This window comes from Eretmochelys imbricata, chromosome 12, assembly GCF_965152235.1.
Source record: "Eretmochelys imbricata isolate rEreImb1 chromosome 12, rEreImb1.hap1, whole genome shotgun sequence".
NCBI classification, from domain to species: Eukaryota; Metazoa; Chordata; order Testudines; family Cheloniidae; genus Eretmochelys; species Eretmochelys imbricata.
Window position 1 is genome coordinate 23,046,845 of NC_135583.1, and position 23,760 is coordinate 23,070,604.

Genomic DNA, 23,760 nt, shown 5'->3' on the forward strand with positions numbered 1-23,760 from the left:
TGGAGGATAGGTCCATCAACGGGTATTAGGCAGGATGGGCAGGGATGATGTCCCTAGCCTCTGTTTGCCAAAAGCTGGGAATGGGCGATAGGGGATGGATCACTTGTGATTACCTGTTCTGTTCATTCCCTCTGGGGCACCTGGCATTGGTCATTGTTGGAAGACAGGATCCTAGGCTAGATGGTCTTTTGGTCTAGCCAAGTATGGCTGTTTTTATGTTTTTCATAGGGGCTAGAGAGCAAGCCCACCTCACACTCACCCATGGCTCCAGTCCCATGGGAGTTGCAGCACCACAGGGGAGAGGTGGCCAGGCCATATTTGAGTGAGTGGTGTTATGACAAGGCACACACTATTCCAATGCCATGCAACCCTGTGCGCCATGTTGCGATGCCCAGATGAGGGAGATGGGCTGAGCTACTGCTTCTAGGTGTGGGGTAGGCTTAGGCTATAGCTCAGTGGTTCTCAAACTTTTGTACTGGTGACCCCTTTCATTGCCTAATGCTAGGAGAGGCAATAGTTGATATCTATCGAATGAGATCTAAAAGTGACCCCGTTCACATAGCTAGCCTCTGAGTGTGACCCCCCCTTAAATATATAAAAAAGTGTTTTTAATTTATACCACCATTATAAATGCTGGATGCAAAGCATTCCTGACCCCCCGTTTGAGAACCCCTGCTATAGCCCCAGATGAAAAAAATTGTTTTGTACACCTTCTTTTGACAATTCCATAATATGCTTGAGAAAGCACCACACATACACCTATAGACCGCCAGGGAGGGTGATTCCCCTCCAATCCCCTGCTCCCTCTTAGTTCCACCACTGCCAGGATGCCAGTCTGACTCCCCCAAAAAACACATTCTGGCACAACTTGAGCCCTGCCTCCAGAAGGTGAAAGGGAACTCAAGATTCCCAAGTTACACCCTTCCTCTTCTGTTAGTAAATATCTCTGAAATCCACTGGCAAAGCATGTGCCTCATCTTCTTGTTGTGCTTGTTCTACACAAAAGACAACAACATATTTCTGCTAAGCTAACAGTTACTCTATTAGTTTAGATGCCAGAAATCTGTGTGGTGGATTTAAAGATTCCAATCCCCTGATGAACCATTTGGGCATAAACAAGATGTCACACGATGGGATTTGTTTTTTCAGTTTGCCTTTTTAAAAATCTAGCATATTAGCACCTCCCCCTGAAAACAAACACACACTTTAAAAGAGCATAATAAAGGTTGCAAAGTCAAGCACACAAAAGTTAGGAAATACCAGAACTAAGGCTGCCCATGCAACTTTAATTCACCCTCTTGTACCTATGCATTATGACACAGTCTTTAATGACATGATCATATGCTTTTTTCCCCACAGGACCCTTGCCTTGTTTAGAGCACAGAATGGACTTGCCCTGGTGATGAATCAGAGTTGTGTAGTAAAGGAGGATGTTATCCGTAGGACTGCGGCCTCATTTGTTGCAGATGTTTGAAACACACATAATGCATGATTTGGGACTGCAGGAAGAGAAATTATGTTCTCCAGATTAAGGCAGCTGATTGCTGCCTTGGATTCTCTCCCTCTTTGCCATTGAGTTCCTAGGATTGTAGGCACGTGACTTAAACCAAAACTTTCCAAAGATGATTACTGACTATGTGTTCCTTATTTTCCAGGTGCCCAAATGGAGACCTAATGTCTGCACTGCAGGAGTGATGAGCACTCTCAGCTGAAAATGAAGTCAATGAGAGCTCTGCTTGAACATATGAAGTGCTATAGAATGCGAAGCATGCTGAAAAATCAAGTCCTCATTGTCTCAAATTGGCCACTCAAAATTAGTGGAAACTTTTAACCTCTGTGCCTCATTTCCCTACCTGTAAAATGGGGATAATATCACCCCTCCAGCTCACAGCAGTGATGAGAAGATAAATTCATTAATGGTTTGTGAAGAACTCTGATACTATGAGGAGAACCCATAAAAACACCCACGAAAAAATTAATAATTTTGGCTCTGTGGCAGGGTTTCAATCATGTACATTAAATAAAGCCTGGGGTCACATTCAACAATGAGGATAAAATACAATATTTAATAGCTACTCATTAAGGAAGCCCCATTAATCCTGTGCACTGAATGAGGAAGAAACAGTGATCATGTAAATAAAGAACATTTCATAATCCTAAATATATGCTTAAATACCGTACTGAGGGCCATAGACAGGAAAAGGTGCACGTACACATGCTACTCATTTTCACTGTCAACTTAGTTTAGGTTCAAATCCTAGGTTTTGCTTTTTTTCCAATAAAAAATTCAAAACAATGTTAACCTCTAGTATTCAATAATCATGAGTCAGGGCCCCAAGATTGGCTTAGAAATCATCAGATTCTAAAAAACAAATTGGGACAATACATGAGAACCAGAAAGTGAAATCAACTAGAAAATTACTACAGTACCAAGAAATATTAAACTGACGAGTTTAATTCCATTCCCCATATTAAGTGCAATACACATACTGATATACAAAAAGTAAACAAAAATCATACATCTTACATTAGAATTTTAAAGGCTTGCAGCTTTAAAAATCTAAATATTAATATCCACTCCCTCCTACTCTCCGGTGAGGAAAGGATGACATCTCTGATCCTCCTCCATCCCTGCAGTATTCCAGCCTGAGAAGAGGCAGAAGGGGGATGAAGAAGCTGCCCCCCAACCTGGAGGGGGAAGAGGGGACCCAGCTACAACCTCGCTAGGACTAGGAGAGGGGGGGTGAAGAATCTCAGGAGGAACAGAGAGAAAGCTGAGGGAGGAAGGAGAAATGACTGAACTGATGGGATGCTGAACTAATGGGGGTAGGGTCAGAAGTAACTGCTGGGCAGGGGGTGGGCAGATGTGAGGGTGTGAGCTCCTTCAGCGGGGGCCAAAAATCACCTTCCCCAATAAATTTGGGAGAGCAGCCAACACTAATTGTCACACACACTTGAGGATGGGCAGGGGGAGTCCAAAAAAAATCAGAGGACAGACAAAATACAATATAGCCGTTAAAAAAAAAATCTCATGATTTTTGATCACTTGAGCCTGGCACTACTAGAATCTTTAGTGTACTCGTTCATTGCTTTATAATAAGGGTTACCACAGCTTACCTGAATATTACTTCTCAAAACAGTCAGTGTTTTGTATTGTACAACTTCAAAACAATGGTTTGGGTAGTTCTGAAGATAAGGCACAACTCCCTCACCCCAGAGTCCAGGTTAAGGGTGCTAACTAAAATAAATTTGGCACCCTGATCGCAGCTCCAAGTAAACATTAATCAACATTATGGAAGCTACCATACATACTTTGGAACAATCAGAAATGACTGGCAGTTGGTGTTCACAAAAATACTCTTAGGCCTGACCACAAACACTGAATTACCATTTGCTTCTAGAAAAGGGCAACATTATGAGGTCAAGATTGAAGTAATGGATGAGCTACCTTGAAGTAGCTTGCTTTGCAGTTTCAATGCCTACAGATAAAACATTCATTTTCATTGCAGTTAATCCTTTAAGCATCACAAGCCCAAGACTGTTCTTTTACCTGCAGGTGATCTCACTAAACAAAACTGTAAGTAGGAAACAGTGAAACTATGGGATGGCAGCTTAGCCTCTTATTCCACTGGACTCAGGTAGGTTAGCAAAGCCAGATAAGCCACCATATCTATTGAGGATCCCAGCCTCCTGCCCTTCAGGACTTTAAAATTCCATACAGTTTAACCTTTACTCACATTTACCCAAAGCTACCTGTCCCTCCCACTGCCAACCAAATTCTGGCCATCAAAACCCCACACAGAATATCAGAAGGGTAGCTGTGTTAGTCTGAAACCACAAAAACATCAAAGAGTCCAGTAGCACCTTAAAGACTAACAGATTTATTTGGGCATAAGCTTTCATGGGTAAAAAACCCACTTCTTCAGATGCATGGAGTGAAAATTACAGATATAGACAAAAATATATATTGGCACATGAAGAGAAGGTAGTTACCTTACAAGTGGAGAACCAATGTTGAAGGCAGACAGACAGAGACAAACACCTACAAGATCTCTATCAAGCATTCTTAAAACTACAAAACCCACCTAGGGAAGTGAGAAAACTGATTCACAGAACAAGACAGGTACCCAGAAGTCACCTACTACAGGACAGGCCCAACAAGGAAAATAACAGAACACCACTGGCCATCACGTACAGCCCCCCAGCTAAAACCTCTCCAGCGCATCATCAATGATTGACAACCTACCCTGGAAAACGATCCCGCACTCTCACAGGCTTTGGGAGGTAGGCCAGTCCTCCCTTACAGACAGCCCCCCAACCTGAAGCAAATACTCACCAGCAACTACACACCACACCACAGAAAAACTAACCCAGAAACCACTCCCTGTAACAAGCCCCATTGCCTTCTCTGTTCCCGTATCTACTCTAGCGACAACACCATAGGACCCAGCCACATCATCAGAGGCTCATTCATCTGCACATCTACTAATGCTGCCATCATATGCCAGCAATGCCCCTCTGCCATGTACATTGGCCAAACTGGACAGTCTCTACATAAAAGGATAAATGGACACAAATCAGACATCAGGAATGGTAATATACAAAAGCCAGTAGGAAAACACTTCAGTCTCTCAGGACACTCAATAACAGATTTAAAAGTAGCCATTCTTCAACAAAAAAACCTTCAAAAAACAGACTTTAAAGAAAAACTGCTGAGCTACAATTTGTTTGCAAACTTAATACCATCAATTTGGGCTTAAATAGGGACTGGGAGTGGTTGGCTCACTACAAAAGCAATTTTCCCTCTTTTGGTATTGACATCTCCTTATCAATTATTGGGGGTGGACCATATCCACCCTGACTAAATTGGCCTTCAGCATTGGTTCTCCACTTGCAAGGTAACTCCCTTCTCTTCATGTGCCAATATATTTTTGCCTATATCTGTAATTTTCACTCCATGCATCTGAAGAAGTGGGTTTTTCACCCACAAAAGCTTATGCCCAAATTAATCTGTTAGTCTTTAAAGTGTCCCCGGACTCCTCGATGTTTTCACACGGAATAAGCCAGCTTCCTACCCCACCCCAGACCTAGGTGTCTCTTCACTTGCAATCTCAATACAACTTCACGTTCTGCTACCATGTTTACCCAGCATCCTGTCCCAAATTAAGTAACGTTATCTCCCTCTCAAAGCGGCTATCCCTTGTGCCCCATGCTCACTTGGGGTAAACACCGCCCTGCTTCCGCAATCAGCTCCTAGCCACCCCCAGACAGCCCCTTACCCTTTGCTATTGCCAGCCCAGCTACAGGCACCCCCCTGCACCCCCAACACGTGTCCCAGGCACCCCCAACACGTGTCCCAGGCACCCCCAACACGTGTCCCGGGCAGCTGACCCCCCGCTCCCCACAGCAGCCCCCCGCCCCGTTCGCGGCTCCGCATTCGCAGAGACTGAGTGAGGAACAAAAGGCACCGCGTCCTCCCCATCCCCACTGGGGGTCTGAGGCGACTCCGCTCAGGCAGCGCCGGGGTGACCACGGCAGCGAGCCGCCGCCCAGCCCAGCCCAGCCCAGCCAGCCACAGCCACAGCCACAGCTGCAGCCGGTGCTCCCGTTCGGCCTCGTCGGCAGGTATCGGCCCAGGAGCTGGGGGTGCGCGGGGGCGGGGAGGCGCCAGGCCAGGCCGCGGCGGCGGCGCAGGCCGCAGAACTGGGCTGTGTGAGAGCTGCGCCTGAGTCGTCCGCGCAGGCCGCTCTGTGTAGCCGGGCCGGGGAGCTGCGGGCGCGGGCTCGGGCCCGAGCAGCCCCACAGAGCAACTGCGCCGCTCCTCCATCGCCCCCCTTATTGGCCCTCCCCTCCGTTACCCCCAGCCCACGGGCCCTACCTGTCCCTTCCCACCATCGCCCCCACAGCCCTTCTCTCTCCTCCCTGCCATCGCCCCCACCTGCCCTCTTCTCTTCTCCATCGCCCTCACCTGCCCCTAGCCCTTCCTACCATTGCCCCCACCTCAGCCCCTTCCCTCTTCTCCATCTCCCCCACAGGCCCCAGTCCTTCCCTTTTCTCTTCTCCCCTCCCCACCATGGGCCCCACCTGTCCATTCCCTCCATCATGCTCACTTGCCCCCGGCCCTTCTCTCCCCACCATTGCCCCAGCCTGCCCCTTTCCTTTCTTCCACTGCCCCTCACCTGCCCTCTTCTCCTCTGCCTTGTCACTTCCTACCTGTTCCATCTCCTCTGCCCCTGTCCTCACTCTGTCTCACACATTGCTCCCCTGCCCATTCTCCAACCCCCATCCCATCCACTCTGCCCCAGTTCCCTTCACTCCTGGCCCATCTCCACCCTCTCCCATTGCTCCTCTGTGCCTGCCCATTCACCTGTCTCCATCATTCCTCCTCTCATAACCCCTCCCATTCGATCTCCTCTGCATCTTACCTGTCTTCCTGATCACCGCCTGCACAGCCCAGCCTATGCCCCTTCCCACTCCTGCCTCTCCCACTTCTCTATACATCCCATCCCCTTGCCCCATCACCCTTTTACGCCTAACCTGACACATGATTATGCACCTGCTCATCACATATGTTCTTAATTCCCCTCCAGCCTGTCCCCCTCTCTGTCCATATCATAGGTCCCTGTCCAATCCCTCTACATCTAAATCTCTCTGCCCTCATTCCCTCTCTCCATTGTATCACAACCACCTCTGTCCCAGCACCTCTCAACACCTGCATCACCTCACTACACCTGCTGTTCTACATACTGTAGACTAAGGAATCCAATGAAATTTATGTTTTCTATGCCTGGTTATTCTAGTCTTTAATGTTATATTCATGGTAAAAATCAATTTTCCTGATAAGGCATTGGACAAAGTCTGGCTGAAACTACTATGCCAACTCTACTCCCTCCTTTCCTGTATTTGATTGATTTGCTGCTGATGTTCCTTTGTTGTTGGGATTTTCTACAGAGAAATCATCAGCATTTTTAAGAGATGTGTTCATGGTATTTCTAAAAATGATTCCCCCCCTTCTTTATTTCTGGGGGAGAAAACATACTGAACTTTGTCTTCTCCACATCAGTCTAGACTCTAAGGTCTGTAGCTCCACAAACTCTCCGAGGTGCGTTTGGAGTTCTTTTTAAAAAAAAAAAAAAAGTTGCAATCGGCAATGGCTCACTTAGGGAAAGTCTACACTACAGTGCTACTTCAGCCCAGCTGCACATCTGGTAAAGATGCACAGTGCCAAAGAGAGAGCACTCTCCCATCAGTATAATTACTCCACCTCTGTGAGAGATGGAAGTTATGTTGGCAGGAGAGTGTCTCCCACTGACACAGTGCTGATGTGGACAGCGCTTAAGACGATGTAACTTGCGTTGCTTGGGGGTGTCTCTTTCACACCCCTGAGCAACATAAGTTATATCAACTTAAGCAGTAGTGCAGACCAGCCCTTAGAGCAGGGGTGGGCAATAATTTTCACGGGCGGGGGCACTCCATGAATTTTGGTAAGTTGTCACAGGCCACACATTTCTATTATATTAATGGAGGGGGTGTGGGGTCTGGGAGGGAGTTTGGCACGTCTCTGCATGTTCCTTAGGGGGTGGGGGGCAGCAGGTCTCCATGCGCTGCCCGCGCCCACAAACACTGCCAATGGGAGTTGTGAGGACTGTGCTGGGGGCGGAGGCAGCGTGCAGAGCCGCCTCCCCTCCCCACCCCCCACCGGAGGCGCGCAGAGACATGCCAGCAGCAGCCAGCCGCTTCTGGGAGCGGCATGGGGCCACAGCGCCTGAGCTCCCCGCTGCGCCGCGGGACTTTTAGTGGCCCAGAGATTGCGAGGGGCAGCCAAAGAGCCTGGCGGGCTGGACAGAAATGTTAGACGGGCAGGGGCCGTATTTTGCCCACTCCTGCCTTAGAGACTAACTTTTAAGTAGTCAAGCTTGGAGTCTGGGGATGGTGACTTATTTTTGCATTCAAAGCTAGTCATTGGTTTTAAAAGATAAAAGGACTTTAAAATTCAAGCAGGTCATTATTTATGGACGGTGCATTATGTAATATAGTTTAGGGAACAATTTTGCAGTGCACTGATTTTGAACATTGACTAGCTGACCTTAAATAGTTTCTCCCCCTTACCCCATCTCTGGTTTGTGATATGTTTAAGCTAAATAGTACACGAATATTACAAAAGTTGGGGATTTTTTTCAGCTGTATATCTAAACTAGTTGTGCTTTTTTTAATGTTTTCCTTCACAAGTTTTCTTTGGTGTAATCACTTTTGCATCTCATGGCCCCCGTCCTGCAAAGATTGTTAACTTTACATATTCTGAGTAGTCCTATTGATTGCATTGGGACTACTCAAAAGCCAAGATTTTCAAGTGATTAGTGATTTAGAGTGCCCAACTGAGACACCTTAAAAAGGGACTGATTTTTAAGGGGGCTTATGTTGAGTACTTTTTGAAAAGTAATTCCATTTAAGCTCTCAAGTTGAACACCAAAAATAACTAACCACTTTTGAAAATCTTGTCTACCATGTATAAAGTTCTGTATGAGTGTCAGTCTTGCAGAACTCATGACAGTCTTTCCGTTGCACTCTTTTTGATGTCTCTGAGGTACAGAAAATGACACTCTTGTTTTGGTAATAGTATTTTGAATTACTGTACATGGGTATAACTTTTTAGGCCTCAGTTCACAATACAGTATGCTTGTGTGTTTTCATGGCTTGTCACACATTTTTTTGGTATTATTTGATAAATTTTTGGCAAGGAATATTTATTGCTTTGTATGTGTGTTTAGGAGTAAGACTGAAGAATAATGTATGAAAATTATTAACATCATGACAACCATCAGACACAGAAAGGGAATAAAAGTCACAGAAGTTGCTGAAGATCATCTGTCACAAGAGAAAAATGTGAAGCCTGAAGGAAAAGTTCGATCTGGTGGGTAATTATAAGAAATGTCGTATTGTGGACTCTCACTAATGTCAATCTTTTGGTATCTACCCTTATGCACAGATGAGAACTAGGTATTGTACCAAATCTTTATCCAAGTATAGCCAAACCTTCTTTATGATCAAAGCTACTGTAGTCACGGGGACACTGTAGATTACTGCGCTAGATTCTATTACCTGTTTTCAAGTTCTAGTTTAGGTTACAAATTAAGATAATTTTGTGAACTTCATAAAACCCAGCCACATTTAGCAGCGTTCATCATCATTGACAGTCTTTGCTCAAGAGAGGCGTAGGACTGGAGTGACTTAAACCAGTGGTTCTCAGCCTTTTTCTTTCTGAGGCCCCCTCAACATGTTATAAAAACTCCAAGGCCCACCTGTGCCTCAACAACTGGTTTTCTGCATATAAAAGCCAGGGGCAGAGTTAGGGGGTAGCAAACAGGGCAGTTGTCCAGGCCCCACGCCACAGGGTGCCTCCACGAAGCTACGTTGCTCAGGCTTCGGCTTCAACCCCAAGTGATGGGATTCAGGGCCCTGGGCTTCAGACCTATGCAGTGGGGCTTTGGCTTTCTGTCTTGGACCCCAGTGAGTCGAACACAGGGATGGGCAAACTACGGCCCGTGGGCTGCCAGCCATTTTAATCCAGCCCTTGAGGGGTCTGGGGCTTGCCCCGCTCTGGCGCTCCAGCTGGGGAGGTGGTTTGGGGGCTGCTCCGCACAGCTCCCGGAAGCAGCAACATGTTCCCCCCTCTGGCTCGAGCCTCCTATGCATAGGGGCAGCAGGGGGCTCCGCTCTGCATGCTATCCCTGCCCCAAGTGCCGCCCCTGCAGCTCCTGTGGATGGGGCAGTGCGCAGCAGAGCTGCCTGGCTGCGCCTTTGCATAGGAGCTGGAGCGGGGACGTACCGCTGCTTCTGGGAGCTGTTTGAGGTAAGCGCCACCCGGAGTCTGCACCCCGAGCCCCGCGCCCCAGACTCACACAGTGCTACCTTCAATATACCTTTTGTTTTGTTGGTTTTTTTATGTAAATGAAGGAAGGACAAAGGGAAATTCTTTCATGGAAATGCTTGAGAGTTCACACCATTTGTTCTTATTTTTGTTAGGGTCACATTTTCAATCTATAGCCTCAGATTTTGTGCCTGCAAAATTGGGGCCACCTGCATTTGTGCATACATTTTGAATAGGTGGGGGGCCAATTTATCCAATTTGTGTGCACAGATGTAAATAGGCAAAATAGAGCTCTGGTATAAGTGGACAAATCCATTGTCTTCAGCTCCATTGAATCACACTTGCTTGTATCTCATTTGAATTTTGTCCAATGCGACAGATAGCCACTTATATTAGATATACATCCACATCACAAAAAGCAGGATTACTGAAATCAACTTGGAAAAAGATTTTAAAATGAAGTGCACATGAGCAGTAAACTGAGTTGCTTTATTTAGAAATGCAGTCTCTGCATTATATAGTCTATAATTTTGTTCTGATGTCAGGAGGTGGTCATCTGCAATTCAGAGCATGACATCATCAGAGACTGCTTTGATCAGTGCTCAGCCTCAATGTGGAAGTTTATTCAACCTGAAATGCTGTTTGAAAAAAAATTATAAAATAAGCAGCCAAGTTCAGAAGTTTAAAGAAAAAAGATTTTGATATCTTGTTTTGTGAGCTAACAGTCATGCTGTAGTTCATTAATTAGAAACAATGCCCTGGCGGGTATTCCAAAAACTCCTTGTAATTTAGATTTATAAATTAGATATGGTGTTTATCTAGATCTGTATGAGATCATGGGACTGTTTTTAAAACTGCAACTTTACATTTTCCCCTTCAAGCAGCGGCTTTTTCATTCTATATGTAACTAAAAGATTGCTATAACCGAAAATCACAAGTACAGTTTCCATAAAGCAGTTTGAGAACAAGGCTATAGTTACATACAAGTCCTAGACCCCACTAGTGGTGGTTCTGAAATCCATTTAAAATACATAAGTAGAATGGGAAGCTTCACAATCCCAGAGTGAAAGTGTTTTTCTTCTATAAGTTTACACAGGTGGAAAGCTATGGAAGAGACTTTCACTTACAGTTGGTGGAACTGTTGCCATCTCTTTTGGACTTCTTACTTCTGTTTACATTGCTACCCTACATGAAAATGACCTGTGGTTTTCCAATATTAAGGTAATGAAATTATTTTGATAATTGCATCAATGCTTTCCTAGGACACTGTTTGCAACATGAATGTGTGTGGTAGGCTATATGCTTTTTTTTTTTAATCTATTTGTCTTGTCAGTCATACTGAAAATATAGAATGTTCTATCTGAAGATAGGTGTGGAGGAGGGTGCGAGCGAAAGAGCGCACATTTCCCATTTTAACTTTTCCCCCTACTTTCTCACATTGAAAACCTTTCAATCACTTCCATAAGTACTTTCCGAACTATGCTCTAAACATGTTCACACAACATTTTTCCATTATGTTCCTGCTATATTAATAGTAGCTCAAAATCTTGCCTACAAATGATCACCTAGAAAAAGTCAAAAGCTGATTTCTCAACATTTTTAAAAAGTATTATTTTAAGAAAATAGGTGCTTTCCCAAAATCCTGGCATGTGACAGTATTATCTCTGTAAGAAGGTCTTTAATCTGAATAAAGAATTATATCTAAGTGATCCTTCTGATGAAAGTGGGGCACAGATAATCATCAGTAAAACAAAACTCTCCAAGTAGGTAATATTTATTTTCAGGGCTTTGGAGCGGAGCTGGAGCCCGGAGCAGCTCCTGAGCAGTGGAGCTGCAGGTTTTAGCCTGGAGCTGGAGCGGAGCCAGAGCACAGCCCAAAGCCCTGTTTATTTTCACATAATAGCATCCTTTATCTGAAAACGTAAAAGCACTTTTCAAACATTAATTAAAGACCTGTGAGAGAAATGGGATTATCCCCATTTTACAGACTAGTAAATTGAGACACGGGACAGGAAGGTCACTTAAGTCATTGGCAGAATTAAGAATTGAATTCTACACTGAAGTACCCAGCTCAAACCACTAGACTGGTTACCCTGGTATGTTTGTTTATTAATATAGTACCTCAAATGAGGATGAGACATGTAACCATCCCTACTCTTCTTTGAGGTTGTGAGGTGGGTCCTTTCACATAAGCACTTCTTTTCTCTTTCAAGTAGAGCAAACAATATCAAGACAAATTAATCTTTGGTTTATTGCCAGTTTCTGGAGCATAAATAAATAATGCCTCATGACAGTCCCCCAGAGAAAGCTTGTGTCCCCATTTTCTGGGGCTTGCCAAATAGGCCTGCTGTGGGTGTAGCTAACCCAGCCAGAAAATGTACTGTTTCCCTGTATGTCCTTTCAGCAGACACCACACTGGAACTCAGTGGAGCCCACAATTATACTTCAAATGTCCCTGACAACTGGACCCCACCCCCAACTAAGGCTGGCAGTGGTAAAATCCCTTCCTTCTCAGGGCATGCAGCTTCCGATCCACTCACCACCCACCCTGTATGCAAGGGATGTGGTTGCTGCAGGGAAATATACTTCCCTGTGTCAACACAAGCAAATTTGGCTCAGCAACTCCCTAGAACACTGTCTCTCTCCAAGAGATGTTCAAAGAGTAATCTAGCAAAGATGACTTAGCACAAACAGATTCTCTACTCAGGTAAAAATCCTGGTCCTCAGCCAAATCCTCTCCCAAAAGGAAAAAAGACTTACCTCCTCAAAGTCAGCTTTAGGTAGAGTTAGTTTCACAGCCTCAGAAATACTTGTGCTGGTGGGAACCACTGTGTGTAGGACTTTTCCCTTTCCAAGAACCAGTGATGACAGATTTTTTCCCCAGTATTGTTCCACAGGAAAATTATTGTTATGCTGGAGTCTAAATCAAAGAAAATAAATGAACAGGCGAGTTACTTTACTGTGAAAACAGTCCTCACTGATAGGTACCATATATACACCGTATTTTTCTAATAGATTAGGTAAACATATTTTGATTATTCATACTGTAATACTCTTATACAATGTGTATGAGCTTCTTTACCACATTAACATCTTTTTATAATACGCACCTTTTCACATTTCCAAAAACATTTTCATACAGGTACTAAAAGCAGTAGTTACCAGTTACTGAAATAGTTACTGCCGAACTGCATGAACAACATTCTTTTGTGGCAGCCTCATCTTTCTTTGATTACACAGGTAGAGATGTATACTGTTGATAAACGTGACGTTCACTTTTGACAGTCTTTACTTTTTTAGGTTAAATATGTGTGTCTACAAATCCATGTACATGACTGAAAAGATAAAACGTTTTATATTTGCCTCTGAAAAATTCAGTAGTTTGTGAATGTCTTCAAACTTACTACACAAGATGGCACTGACAAATATGTTTATCATCACAGTTATGTTGCTCAAAATTGGACAAAATGCACACTTCAATTTTTTCTTATTTCTAATGGAGTTAGAAATCTACATTGTAAAATAAACTTTAGATATTTTTCAGTGATACATTCTGTTTATTGGAGTGTACTCTGTGTGTATGCTCACTTTGCATTGTTTCTAAGAAAATAAGTTTTCTATTTAGTAGATGTTAAAGGTCATATTTTTGGTGGGCTTCAGATTAACCTTTAACTTTGTAAATACAAATGTAAAACTTTGACTTGAATAGGCAGACAAGCATTTGCAAAAATAAACTTGTTACGGGAAGTTACCTGATATGCCTATGCCTATTTGATCATGCAAACTTAGAGGCTATTTCTATAAATTTGGCTTCAAATTGTTTAACATGATTTAAGAACAAAGGGGTTATCCTCTGCTATTTGTGCTTTATTTGCCAATTAAGGAGGACTTTGGGATGATTCAAAGCTGCAGCCATGTGCACTCCTGCAAGATACTGTATGTCCATCTATAAAAGACATTTAGACATAGGGGTGTCCATATATAGAAAATATTTTTTCATTATGTTTTTCAAATTGTAGTATATACTATATACTAATATAGGCAGTGAAAGTTAGTGTATAACCATTTAGATCTTTAAAGTTATGTTGAAAACAAAATGTAAATGGTCTATTTTCTTAATCTTTTTATGGTTTGGCTGATACATATATTCCTGCATATTTGAACTAAATTTCCTCAAAACTGTGTAGCAATATGCCTTATTTTTCTGGAGGTCTAAATGCTGGTTTTATTGCATGTAATCTAATCTTTGACAACAAATTATTGAGAGCCTTTGCTAAATGAAGTGCAGATATTATTATGGGTTTTTTTGTTTGTTTGATTTACTAAACATGGTGTATACTGGAAATGGAAGCCATACTAACACACACTCAGTGTTTCATAACCCAAGGACCTACAAAATTCTCTAACATATAGCCATTGTTGAGAAACAAGGAAAATGTCTATTATAAGAGAGAGTTCATTTTTTAAGGATGTAGTCATACATTTCTTTAAAAGTGTTACTGAGCTATCATACATCTATTTTTAAATGACTTTGATTGAAAAGGTTGTAAAAAAGACCAATTTTTTACATTTGACAGTGATAAATACTTTAATACATATAAGAATTCCATAAAGCCACCATGAATGGGATTCACACAGCAGACTGAGATACTGTGCTGCCTAGTGGAATTCACAACTCTGAGGTAGATGGCCAGGCTCCCTATACAATGCATGGGGAGAGATAGGCATCTAAAAACAGGATTCACAAAAGCCAGCATACTGAGTGGGGAGCTGTCTAAACTAATAAGAAATGCTCAGGAAAGTGGTGTGGCCTAAGCCTTGCTCCTCAAAGGTAGTTTAGGCGCTAAAGTCCAGGCCAGAGGGAGGTGCCTCCTTCCACTCAGGATTCACAACCATAAATTATTCTGATCCTCCTAAACCAGGTTCATGATTCTTGTGAAAAACCAGGGAGGTGTTCCCCTTATAACCTTTAGCCCAGTTGTTAGAACACATACCCAGGATGTGGGAGACTGGTTCAAACCCCCTGCTATCTGATATGGAGCAGGGGGTGGAACTTGGCTGTCTTGTTTTGCAAGCAAGTGCCCTAACCATTTTGTTATGGAGTATTTTATGCTATGGAGCTCTCTCTCTTTCCCCTTCCCCCTGCCGTTAATGCTGTGCCACTGTGTATAAATACTTAAAGTTTAATTAGATCAGGGGGACTGTAGCCTGAGTCTCTTGCGTGTAAGGTTGTAAACTCTCCAGGATTGGCCTGGAGTCTCCAGGAATTAAAGATTAATCTTTAATTAAAGATTATGTCATGTGAATAAATCTCCAGGAATATATCCAACCAAAACTGGCGACACTACCTACTTCCCGGGGACATGTCCTAACCACAGAGCTATAGTCTCTCTCTCCCAATGAATATTGAGTATTTATACATAATGGAATAGCTCCAACAGGAGATATTAAGAGTTCCCTATATTCCAGAATACCCTGTAGCCCAGTGGTTAGGGCACTCACTTGCAATGTAGGACCCAAGTCCATGTTCCACATCAGGCAGAGGTGGGGGATTTGAACCTGGGTATCCCACATCCTGGGTGAGTAACTCTGACCATTGGGATAAATGTCATAAGAGCGTTAACAGGCCCCACCATCCTCTTCCATGCGGGTTTGCATGTGCGCTGAGCATGCCTACTGGATTAGGCCCCAAAGGCAAGATAGGCCGGAGAATGTAAACTTTGTAAATTCCATGGGGGCTGAGGTGTGAGTTAAACTCAGAGCTGCTGGACAATGTCAGGACTTAGGCAGCTGTGTGAATGCCCAGCCACTGATGTTCAGGTGTGTTGGGACTTAACAGTGGAAACTTAGGTACCATGGGAATTTAGGTACCTATAGGGTTACATGGCAGGTGAGCAGGGGTTTTGTGAATGCCAAATGTTACCTAAATGTTGGATTTTAAAAGACAACTAAAGTATTAGGCACCAAAGTCAGCCTTGTGAGTCTCACCCCTTGTCTCTCTGAATTTAAATATTTTAGTCTCTTTCCATCTCACATCAGGTACAATTAGCGAGTTGTTAAAAATTTGTACATAAAAACAACTAATAAATTATATTGCATTTAAAAATGAGTTTGAAAGAGAAAAACAGTATGCATTGATAGTATAGATATTGAGATATTTCATTTGTCAAACAGCATGAGATGGGATAAAGAGGTGGTAAGTTTCAAATGAGGTGCAACAAGTTATATCGGCAAAGGGCTGGATTCACTACTGTAGTTTTACCATAGTGTAATTTCTTTGTAATCCAGATTTCACGTATTTAGAAATTTGAGTTTAGGATAGATAACAAAGGATATCCTAAGGAGTTACAAATAATGTATTCACAAGCTGGAAATATATATGCAGTTGGAGAGTGATGTTTAGAGGCCTTAAAAGCTTAAAAAAGCCTACCATAGTGTAGGTCAAATTGGATATGAGCTTGCAATATAATATAGAATCAAAGTCAAGGTGACTTTTGGACTGCATATTTAAAACCATCATTTCATGCACCTAAACAACTGACGGTTCCTCTTGGCCAGTCACTGGTGAGATCACATATAGAATACCATATACAGCGGGGTAAGGAACCTTTGTTCTGGTGATGCATTTATGCCGGCCACAGACTCACAGAAAAAACAAAAACAAAAAAAACCCCACGGGTCACACACAGCTCCCGCGTCGAGGGGAGGCTTGAGGCTCACCCCCGGAAGCAGGGCGAGCCGGTGCGCATGGCTCCAGCCCTGTTGGGGGCCGCTCGGGGCTTCCCTTAGGGTTGCCAACTTTCTAACTGCACAAAAACGAACAACCCTGCCCCTTCCCTGAGGCCCTGTCCCTTCCCTGAGGCCCTGCCCCCACTCACTCCAGCCCTCCTCCCTCAGTTGCTTGCTCGTCCCCACCCTCACTCACTTTCACTGGGCTGAAGCAGTGGGTAGGAGTGCGGAAGGGGGTGAGGGCTCCAGCCGGGGATGCAGGCTCTGGAGCAGGGCCAGAAGTGAGGGGTTCAGGGGGTGAGGGTTTGGAGTGTGGGAGGGGGCTTAGGGCTGGGGCAGGGGGTTGGGATGTGGGAGAGGGGTTGGGGGGTGGGCGCTAGCCAGGCAGCACTTACCTCACTCAGGCGGCTCCCGGTCGGTGGCGCAGGGCTCCCTGCCTGCCTTGGCTCCGCACAGCTCCCAGAAGCGGCTGGCATGTCCGGCCCCTAAGTGGAGCTGCTACCAGGCAGCTTTGCATGATGCGCACTGCCTGCAGGTGCTGCCCTGCAATGCTTATTGCCCACAGATCCTGGCCAGTGGAAGCTGTGGAGCCAGCACTGGGGGCAGGGGCAATACACAGAGCTTTCCTGATCACCCCTGTGTTTAGGGGCTGCAGGGACATGCCGGCTGCTTCTGGGAGCTGCGCGGACCCAGGTCAGGCAAGGAGCCTGCCTTAGCCCTGCTGAACGGTCAACTTGACTTTTAATGGCCTGGCAACCCTAGCTTCCCCCGGGAGTGGGGCGAGCTGGCACTCGCGGCTCCAGCCCCGTGTGGAGGCGGGGGTGCTCAGGGCTTCCAGCTCGCAGTGCCAAGACTTGCTGCAGGCAGGATGAAATTAAGCAGGGGACTGGATCTGCACCGCAGGCCATAGGTTCCCAACCCCGATGTACAAGTCTGAGCATTTCAAGGCCAGAGAAATGTCCCTAAGTTAGAGGGAATTAAAAAAACAAAAAACAAACAAAACTTCAGTATAACCTCAGTGTTACTAACACCTCGGGAATGGAGGTTGTTTGTAACTCTGAATTGTTTGTAATTCTGAACAAAATGTTATGGTTGTTCTTCTAAAGTTTACAACTGAACATTGACTTAATACAGCTTTGAAACTGTACTGTGCAGAAGAAAAATGCTGCTTTCCTTTTTTTTTTTTTTTAGTGGTTTGTTGAACACAGTACAGAACGGTACAGTACTGTATTTCTTTGTTTGTTTTGTCTCTGCTGCTACCTGATTGTATACTTTCAGTTCCAAGTGAAGTGTGTGGTTGACTGGTCAGTTTGTAACTCTGAGGTTCTACTGTAAATGATTAAATGCGCTGGAGGGGACAATTTAAAGGGACAACTAAAATAACTAAATTTGATGAGCTTGGCTAAATGACAAATAAGGAAATATATGATAAACAACCCTAGCTATTATGAAATTATTTAGGGTGTTCTAAAGGTATGTAAAGTAAAAAAAAAAAGATTAAAATGAAGAATACAAGCTGAATAGCAGGAACGTTTTTTCTAACATTTTTTTAAATCTATTAAAACTATTTCCTTAATAGAAAAAGTTTACCATCCTGTAACGTTGCACATGATCTCTAAGGTCCAATCCACTGCCCATACTTCAGAGGGCATTGGATCAGCCTTTAAATCAGAGTGAACTCTTAGGTAAAGTTAAATTGATATTGAAAATATCATTACAATAGGCTCAACTTCTTGGAAAAAGTAAATTGCAGTTTTTGGATGCAGCATTAATTAACAGTTTTTGTTTTTAAAAGTTTCGTAACATTTTAAATAGAATTTAGCAGTGAGACCACGAATTTGTTGGGCACTGTGAAGGATCTGTTTGTTGTAAAACATTTAAGTGCGCAGTCTGTTCTGTCACTGATAACAGGGATATTGTTATTAGCATTTTCATATATATTAAAAGGATGATCTGTCATAAAGAATAGCTTTTTATTTAATAGAGCTTGGCTGTCCACTGCGCTATGCCTGAGTGCTGCTCGGATGCAGTGGTAAGGTGGAGCTGTCAGGGAGTTAGTCATGGACTCCTGATTCTCAGCTGCTTGGCCCAAGCCAAAGACAAGTTAAAGCTGTCAGGGGCAGATTTAGTGTACATTACTGTTGCAGGGTCTTTAGCAGTCAGCCTGTCTGGGCTTTAACAGTGAAGAACTGGACATGGTGGCGACTCGGTCATTCCCACCACTCTATCATCTATTGCCAGAGGGGCTCCCTTCACCTCCTCCCCACAGAGTACAATGCTGTACTGAACACGTTTGGCCCTAGTCTGGTTTTTAATTAGGTGGACCAGAGAATCTGCGTCACTTATTTTTGTGTATATACCCTTTAGGTTTAGAAAATGGAAACTTTATTCTGAATTAGTGTTCCAATATGGAGAATTGATTTGTGGACATTCCAATTGCTTGGTTAGAGAACTGTGTAGAAAATCCTCCAGCTTTGTTCAGCTTCAAGAACTGAAAGTGAGAGGCTTGTATTTTATACAATTATATACCGTAACTCAAAAATAAACATAATTGAAATTGACATTTATGAACCTACTGCTAGTGATGGCCTTGTTATGGAAATGTATCAGTTCCACTGTGGAAGGCCTATCTTGAAACCCAATTTTCAGTATCCTGCAACAATGAGAACAACTTTACTGTATAGCAACCGTGTAATAAAGTACTTCTTTGTAGACAGCCTTCCTTCAAGAGGCTAGTGATAGAACCTTCTATGGTATGAATGAGAGCCTTGTTGATGAGTTAAATATACACACTCATCTCTGTTTATCTAATTTTGCCATGGTAATTGGAATAAGGGAAAGCCAGTCTGGTACCTCTCAACACAAAAATAGAAAAAAGCAAGTATCCAAGAACTATGACATATGCTATAAGTTAGATGCCATGAGAGAGAGAAGTCACAGAATGATTTTGTCCAACACAAAGGATAATGTTTGCATACAATTTTAACAGTGGTCATAGGAGCCTGGCTAGATGATGATGAAGAAAACACTGGGCTTGAGTCTCCTCTCACTTCCACCATCTAACTCCATTGACTTCAGTGGACTTACTTCCAATTTATGCTGGTGTAAAATGAGATCAGAATCCAGCCCAATGTTCTTGTGTTAGCTCTCTGAGGGAATTCTAGAGTGCACACACGTGCACGCACACACACACACACTTGAAGTGCCCAGTGTATCTTCCCATGTGTCATTTCTGCAACAGCAAATGAACTCATAAGTCTACATTTTTCTCAGGGAATGAGCTCTACTATTCCATTCATTAATAACCCAAGTGAACAGGTGTAATCCATTTGGAAAAAAACAAGCTGGATCAATACTTTAGTACTTTCCTCCTGAAGAAGTGTCACTTCCAGTGTTTGACCAGCTATGTATGTTGCTTGGCACCAATACCCTATACCAAAAGTCTAATCAACATTTGAGCAGGAGCCACGCCATTCTAACAGATGGACAAGAGATTAACCAGCCAAAAGACCATGTATGTGCGTTAAATATGTTTGCTGAGAGCATGATTCACAGCCTGGAACATTGATAGCAGCTGTCTATATTGAGTTTCCACTTGTACAGTTGAAGAGATTTGCTAATCTGACTGATCTGCATTGAAATTTAAGACTTGAAAACAAAATATATATGTTTTTCAGTTACACAAACTATGCTTTGGCTTTGTTAAATCAGATCGAAGAATGATGGATGAAGGCAGTCAGTGTAATTAGGTCCATATTTGTGCTTTTTATATAAAAAGCTTCAATTCAATTTAGCCATTTTCCTAAATCTGGTATGACAGGCTGCCTGCTAAAGACCCTGCATCAGTAATGTACACTAAATCTGCCCCGACAGCTTAAGATGGTTGAGGAAACTTGTTCTAGAATCTAAGGACTTTCACTGTTAATTGTGACTAGAGCCTTTTTGTATGTTGTTTTCATTGCTTAATACTGCAATAGATGAAAGACTGGAGTTCAAAAGACTACACTGAAAATGTGCCAGACAAGTATGGACTTTTGAGACAGTAAGTGTTAAGTGAGTTTCCAGGGGAATTCGTTGGGAGAGGATAATGCAAATCCCCAACTCAGATAATGCAAAAACCTAGCCTTTTGAAGCTATGCCTGGAGGAAAGGATCATTGTTGGCTGGTTACCTGTTACAAAAGGCTAAGAGTAAAGGACAAAGCCATTTAAAGAAATGGCTGGTCTGTACAGTCTGAGTTCTAGTTCTGGATCTAACATGGGTGAATTTGCAACCACAGGGAAAACCCAGATGGGGGTGTTGAAGGACTAAAACCTACCAGAGCCCTAGGGTGGAATAGGAGATGACCTCTGGTAAGCTTTTTAGAATGTATATAGGTTCTTTTATTGTTTTAATGTCTTTTCTCTGTAATATTTTACCTTAAAAATAAATGTGCTTACTTAGAAGGAACTGTGGGCAATATACTGGTCATAGCCCTTAAACAGAAAGTAAAACAGAGGTGCTGGTCTTTTAGGTATTCTAGCATGCTGAGTATATCACAGTATAAGGCAAAAAATTGTGGAGCCTTAAAAATGCATGGTCAGAAAGGAGTGAGGTGTGTGTTTCCACCAGGCAGAGGTGATGGCTAGGAGCTGGAAGCCTTTAAGTGGTTGCTGTTGGTGGACCACAGAGGGGGAAAATATAGTTTCAGGGCAATTGCACCTATAACAAATATTGTTGAGCATGGTTGATATGTTGCATCATAAACTGCCATGGAAAATTCTGCTGTTCCTAAGGCTATGGCTACATTAGAGAGCTTACAACAGCGCAGTTGTAAACTCTCCATTTAGCTGCTCTAAACTGATGAAAGAGAGCTCTCCCATTGTTTTAATTACTCCAGTCCCCACCACATAGCTATGGTGGCAGGAGAAACTCTAACTTATGTTGGCTTACGCTGTAGTGTAACCATAGCCTATATCCTTCAAAATGTCTTTTCACATGTAAATTTACTTTCATAAAGATCTTTTAAGAATGTCTTAGAGCTCTTAGAAAACATTTTTGCTAGGAACACTGTAGATTCTGTGAAACATTGCACAAGTTGAACATACAATAGTAAAATATGCACTCAGTGTTTACTCAAAACAGTATATATTTTTATTGACATGGCACACTAAGAAAAGTATAAATTGCCATTGAACTGGAAAAGTGTTGTGAATGAGTAAAGCAGATGTTATCTTAGCATGAAACAGATGTAAAACTCACTAGTGTTTGGGTCGTAAAATATAAATAGCATTTGGTTGAAGACAGCTGGTGCCAGAATTACATATTAATCATGTTTGAATGCATTTTTGCTAATTAGATCCCCCTCTGTGATTACTAAGGGGAGGGGGAGAAAAGAGGTAAATTCCAAGTGTTCAAATTCCTTCTACTTTAAACACTTAAAAAATGTGCTTCTGTTTGAGAAAAACTTTGTATTAGTGGTGAATTTAAAACTGGAAACTGCAGCTATCCCATCCTATGATCTGGTCCAACTCTATTCATTTTGCTTAGTATGATATTAAATACTAAAAGGCACAAAGTCAATGTAGTCCACTGACATAGTAATGTTTTAGTATACTGGAAAGCAACTGGAGAGTTTCAGTGTTGACTATGGTGATTCAAATGTATTTTTATTTGTCAGTTTTTCCTCAGAGCTTCTAGTGGTTTATTTTTGTCTACAGTTAACTTCAGCAAAATGTGTTTTTGCAACATGATTCTACACTGGGGAAGAGGAAGCCATTTTTGTCTAGTTTTATGTTAGCACTGACCCAACATTGATTCTGGTCCAACATTAGGAGATTAGAGAATCAGCATGACTGTGTAAAGGAGTTGCAAGTCTTAGGATGCTACACAATATTGCATTAACAAGAATGGTACCATAAAAGTTGGGAAGGTAAAGCTATTCAGTTATTTCAGCAATGTGCTTTTGTACAGGAAGATGAATTAATAGGATTAGCTTTAGGAATCTTATTGCGATTTCTTCATGTTGAGATTGCCATATGTGGAGTAAGCAATCTTATTGGGTTCTCAAACCCTTTCTAGTTTTGTTAACTATAGAAAATTTAAAAAATTTCATTTATGCACTAAAGGTCACTATTATTTCTAAGATAAAATGAAAAACTAAATGATTTCACTGCATGATATTTTGTTTTCCATATTTTAATTTGTCAAAAAGTGTGCTCATCCAAGGCTCTGAGCATGTGTATAAACCTCATTAAGCACACAAGACTCATGAACTAATGGAAGGAAGTAGAGATCCCCTATTGAAAACCCCCTTCTGTCTAAACTAAAGCATTGTAAGTTTGAATGCCTCAGTAGGTCTCAACTGCTGCAGCATCAGCCAAAAAGACAATAATCAGAATTTTGAGATACTGAGAACTCAAACAAATTTAAGGCTTTATAGATTGAAACTAATACTTTAATTTGGAATGTGAAAACAAATAGGAGGCCAGTGTTTTTAACCTATAAAGTTAAAGTATAAAGTGTTGAAGAGCTGGCTCCCTGCAAGAAACACCATTTAACAAGTGGGCAGCTGCATTCCACACTAGCTGATGTCTTCAAATGAGGTTAAGATGTAGCCCTAGGTAGAGCACGTTTGATTAATCTAGCCTTATGGTGGCAAAGGCCTGGATATCTGTAGATATGTCTGTATCTGGAAGAAAAGAGGCAGTCTTCTAGCCAGAAAATCTGAGTAAAAATATGCAGTTCTTAGCTACTATCAATGTCTGACAATCCAGAAAAATAGTAAATGAGGAACCAACAACGTCCTCACATTTCAAACTTGCATGATAAAAGGCAAGCAAGCTTCTTCAATCAAGAGTGGTAACACCACCTCTGCCATTTTGTCTGTCCTTCCTCTCTCTTCCCCTCTCCAGTTTACCAACATAATATCAGCCATATTTGGATTAAGTCGCATAGAAAGTATGAACTAGATGACTCCGATCACTGTACATATAAGTTTAGCAGCTCAGCCAGGAAAAAAGTCAGTTGAAGCATAATATAAATACTCCTATTCCAGAATTACAAAAAACTTTTCTTTTTATCAAACCTTTATTTTGGGCCTAAGTTCCTGGCACATGTCTCTTTACCCAAGGGCCCATTTTTACAATTTTAACTCTTCTGAGTAATTCTCTCTCATGTTGACTT

General features: G+C 42.6%; 1 protein-coding gene across 1 annotated transcript in view; it reads left to right on the forward strand.

The window, feature by feature from the left end:
- Nucleotides 1–8,790: 8,790 nt before the first annotated feature.
- Nucleotides 8,791–23,760, forward strand: part of DPY19L3 (dpy-19 like C-mannosyltransferase 3) — a 44,896-nt gene continuing 29,926 nt past the window's right edge. Inside the window, exons 1-2 of the mRNA XM_077831025.1 lie at nucleotides 8,791–8,911; nucleotides 10,956–11,089. Coding sequence (XP_077687151.1) covers nucleotides 8,791–8,911; nucleotides 10,956–11,089 — 255 coding nt within the window. The remainder of the gene's footprint in view (nucleotides 8,912–10,955; nucleotides 11,090–23,760) is intronic.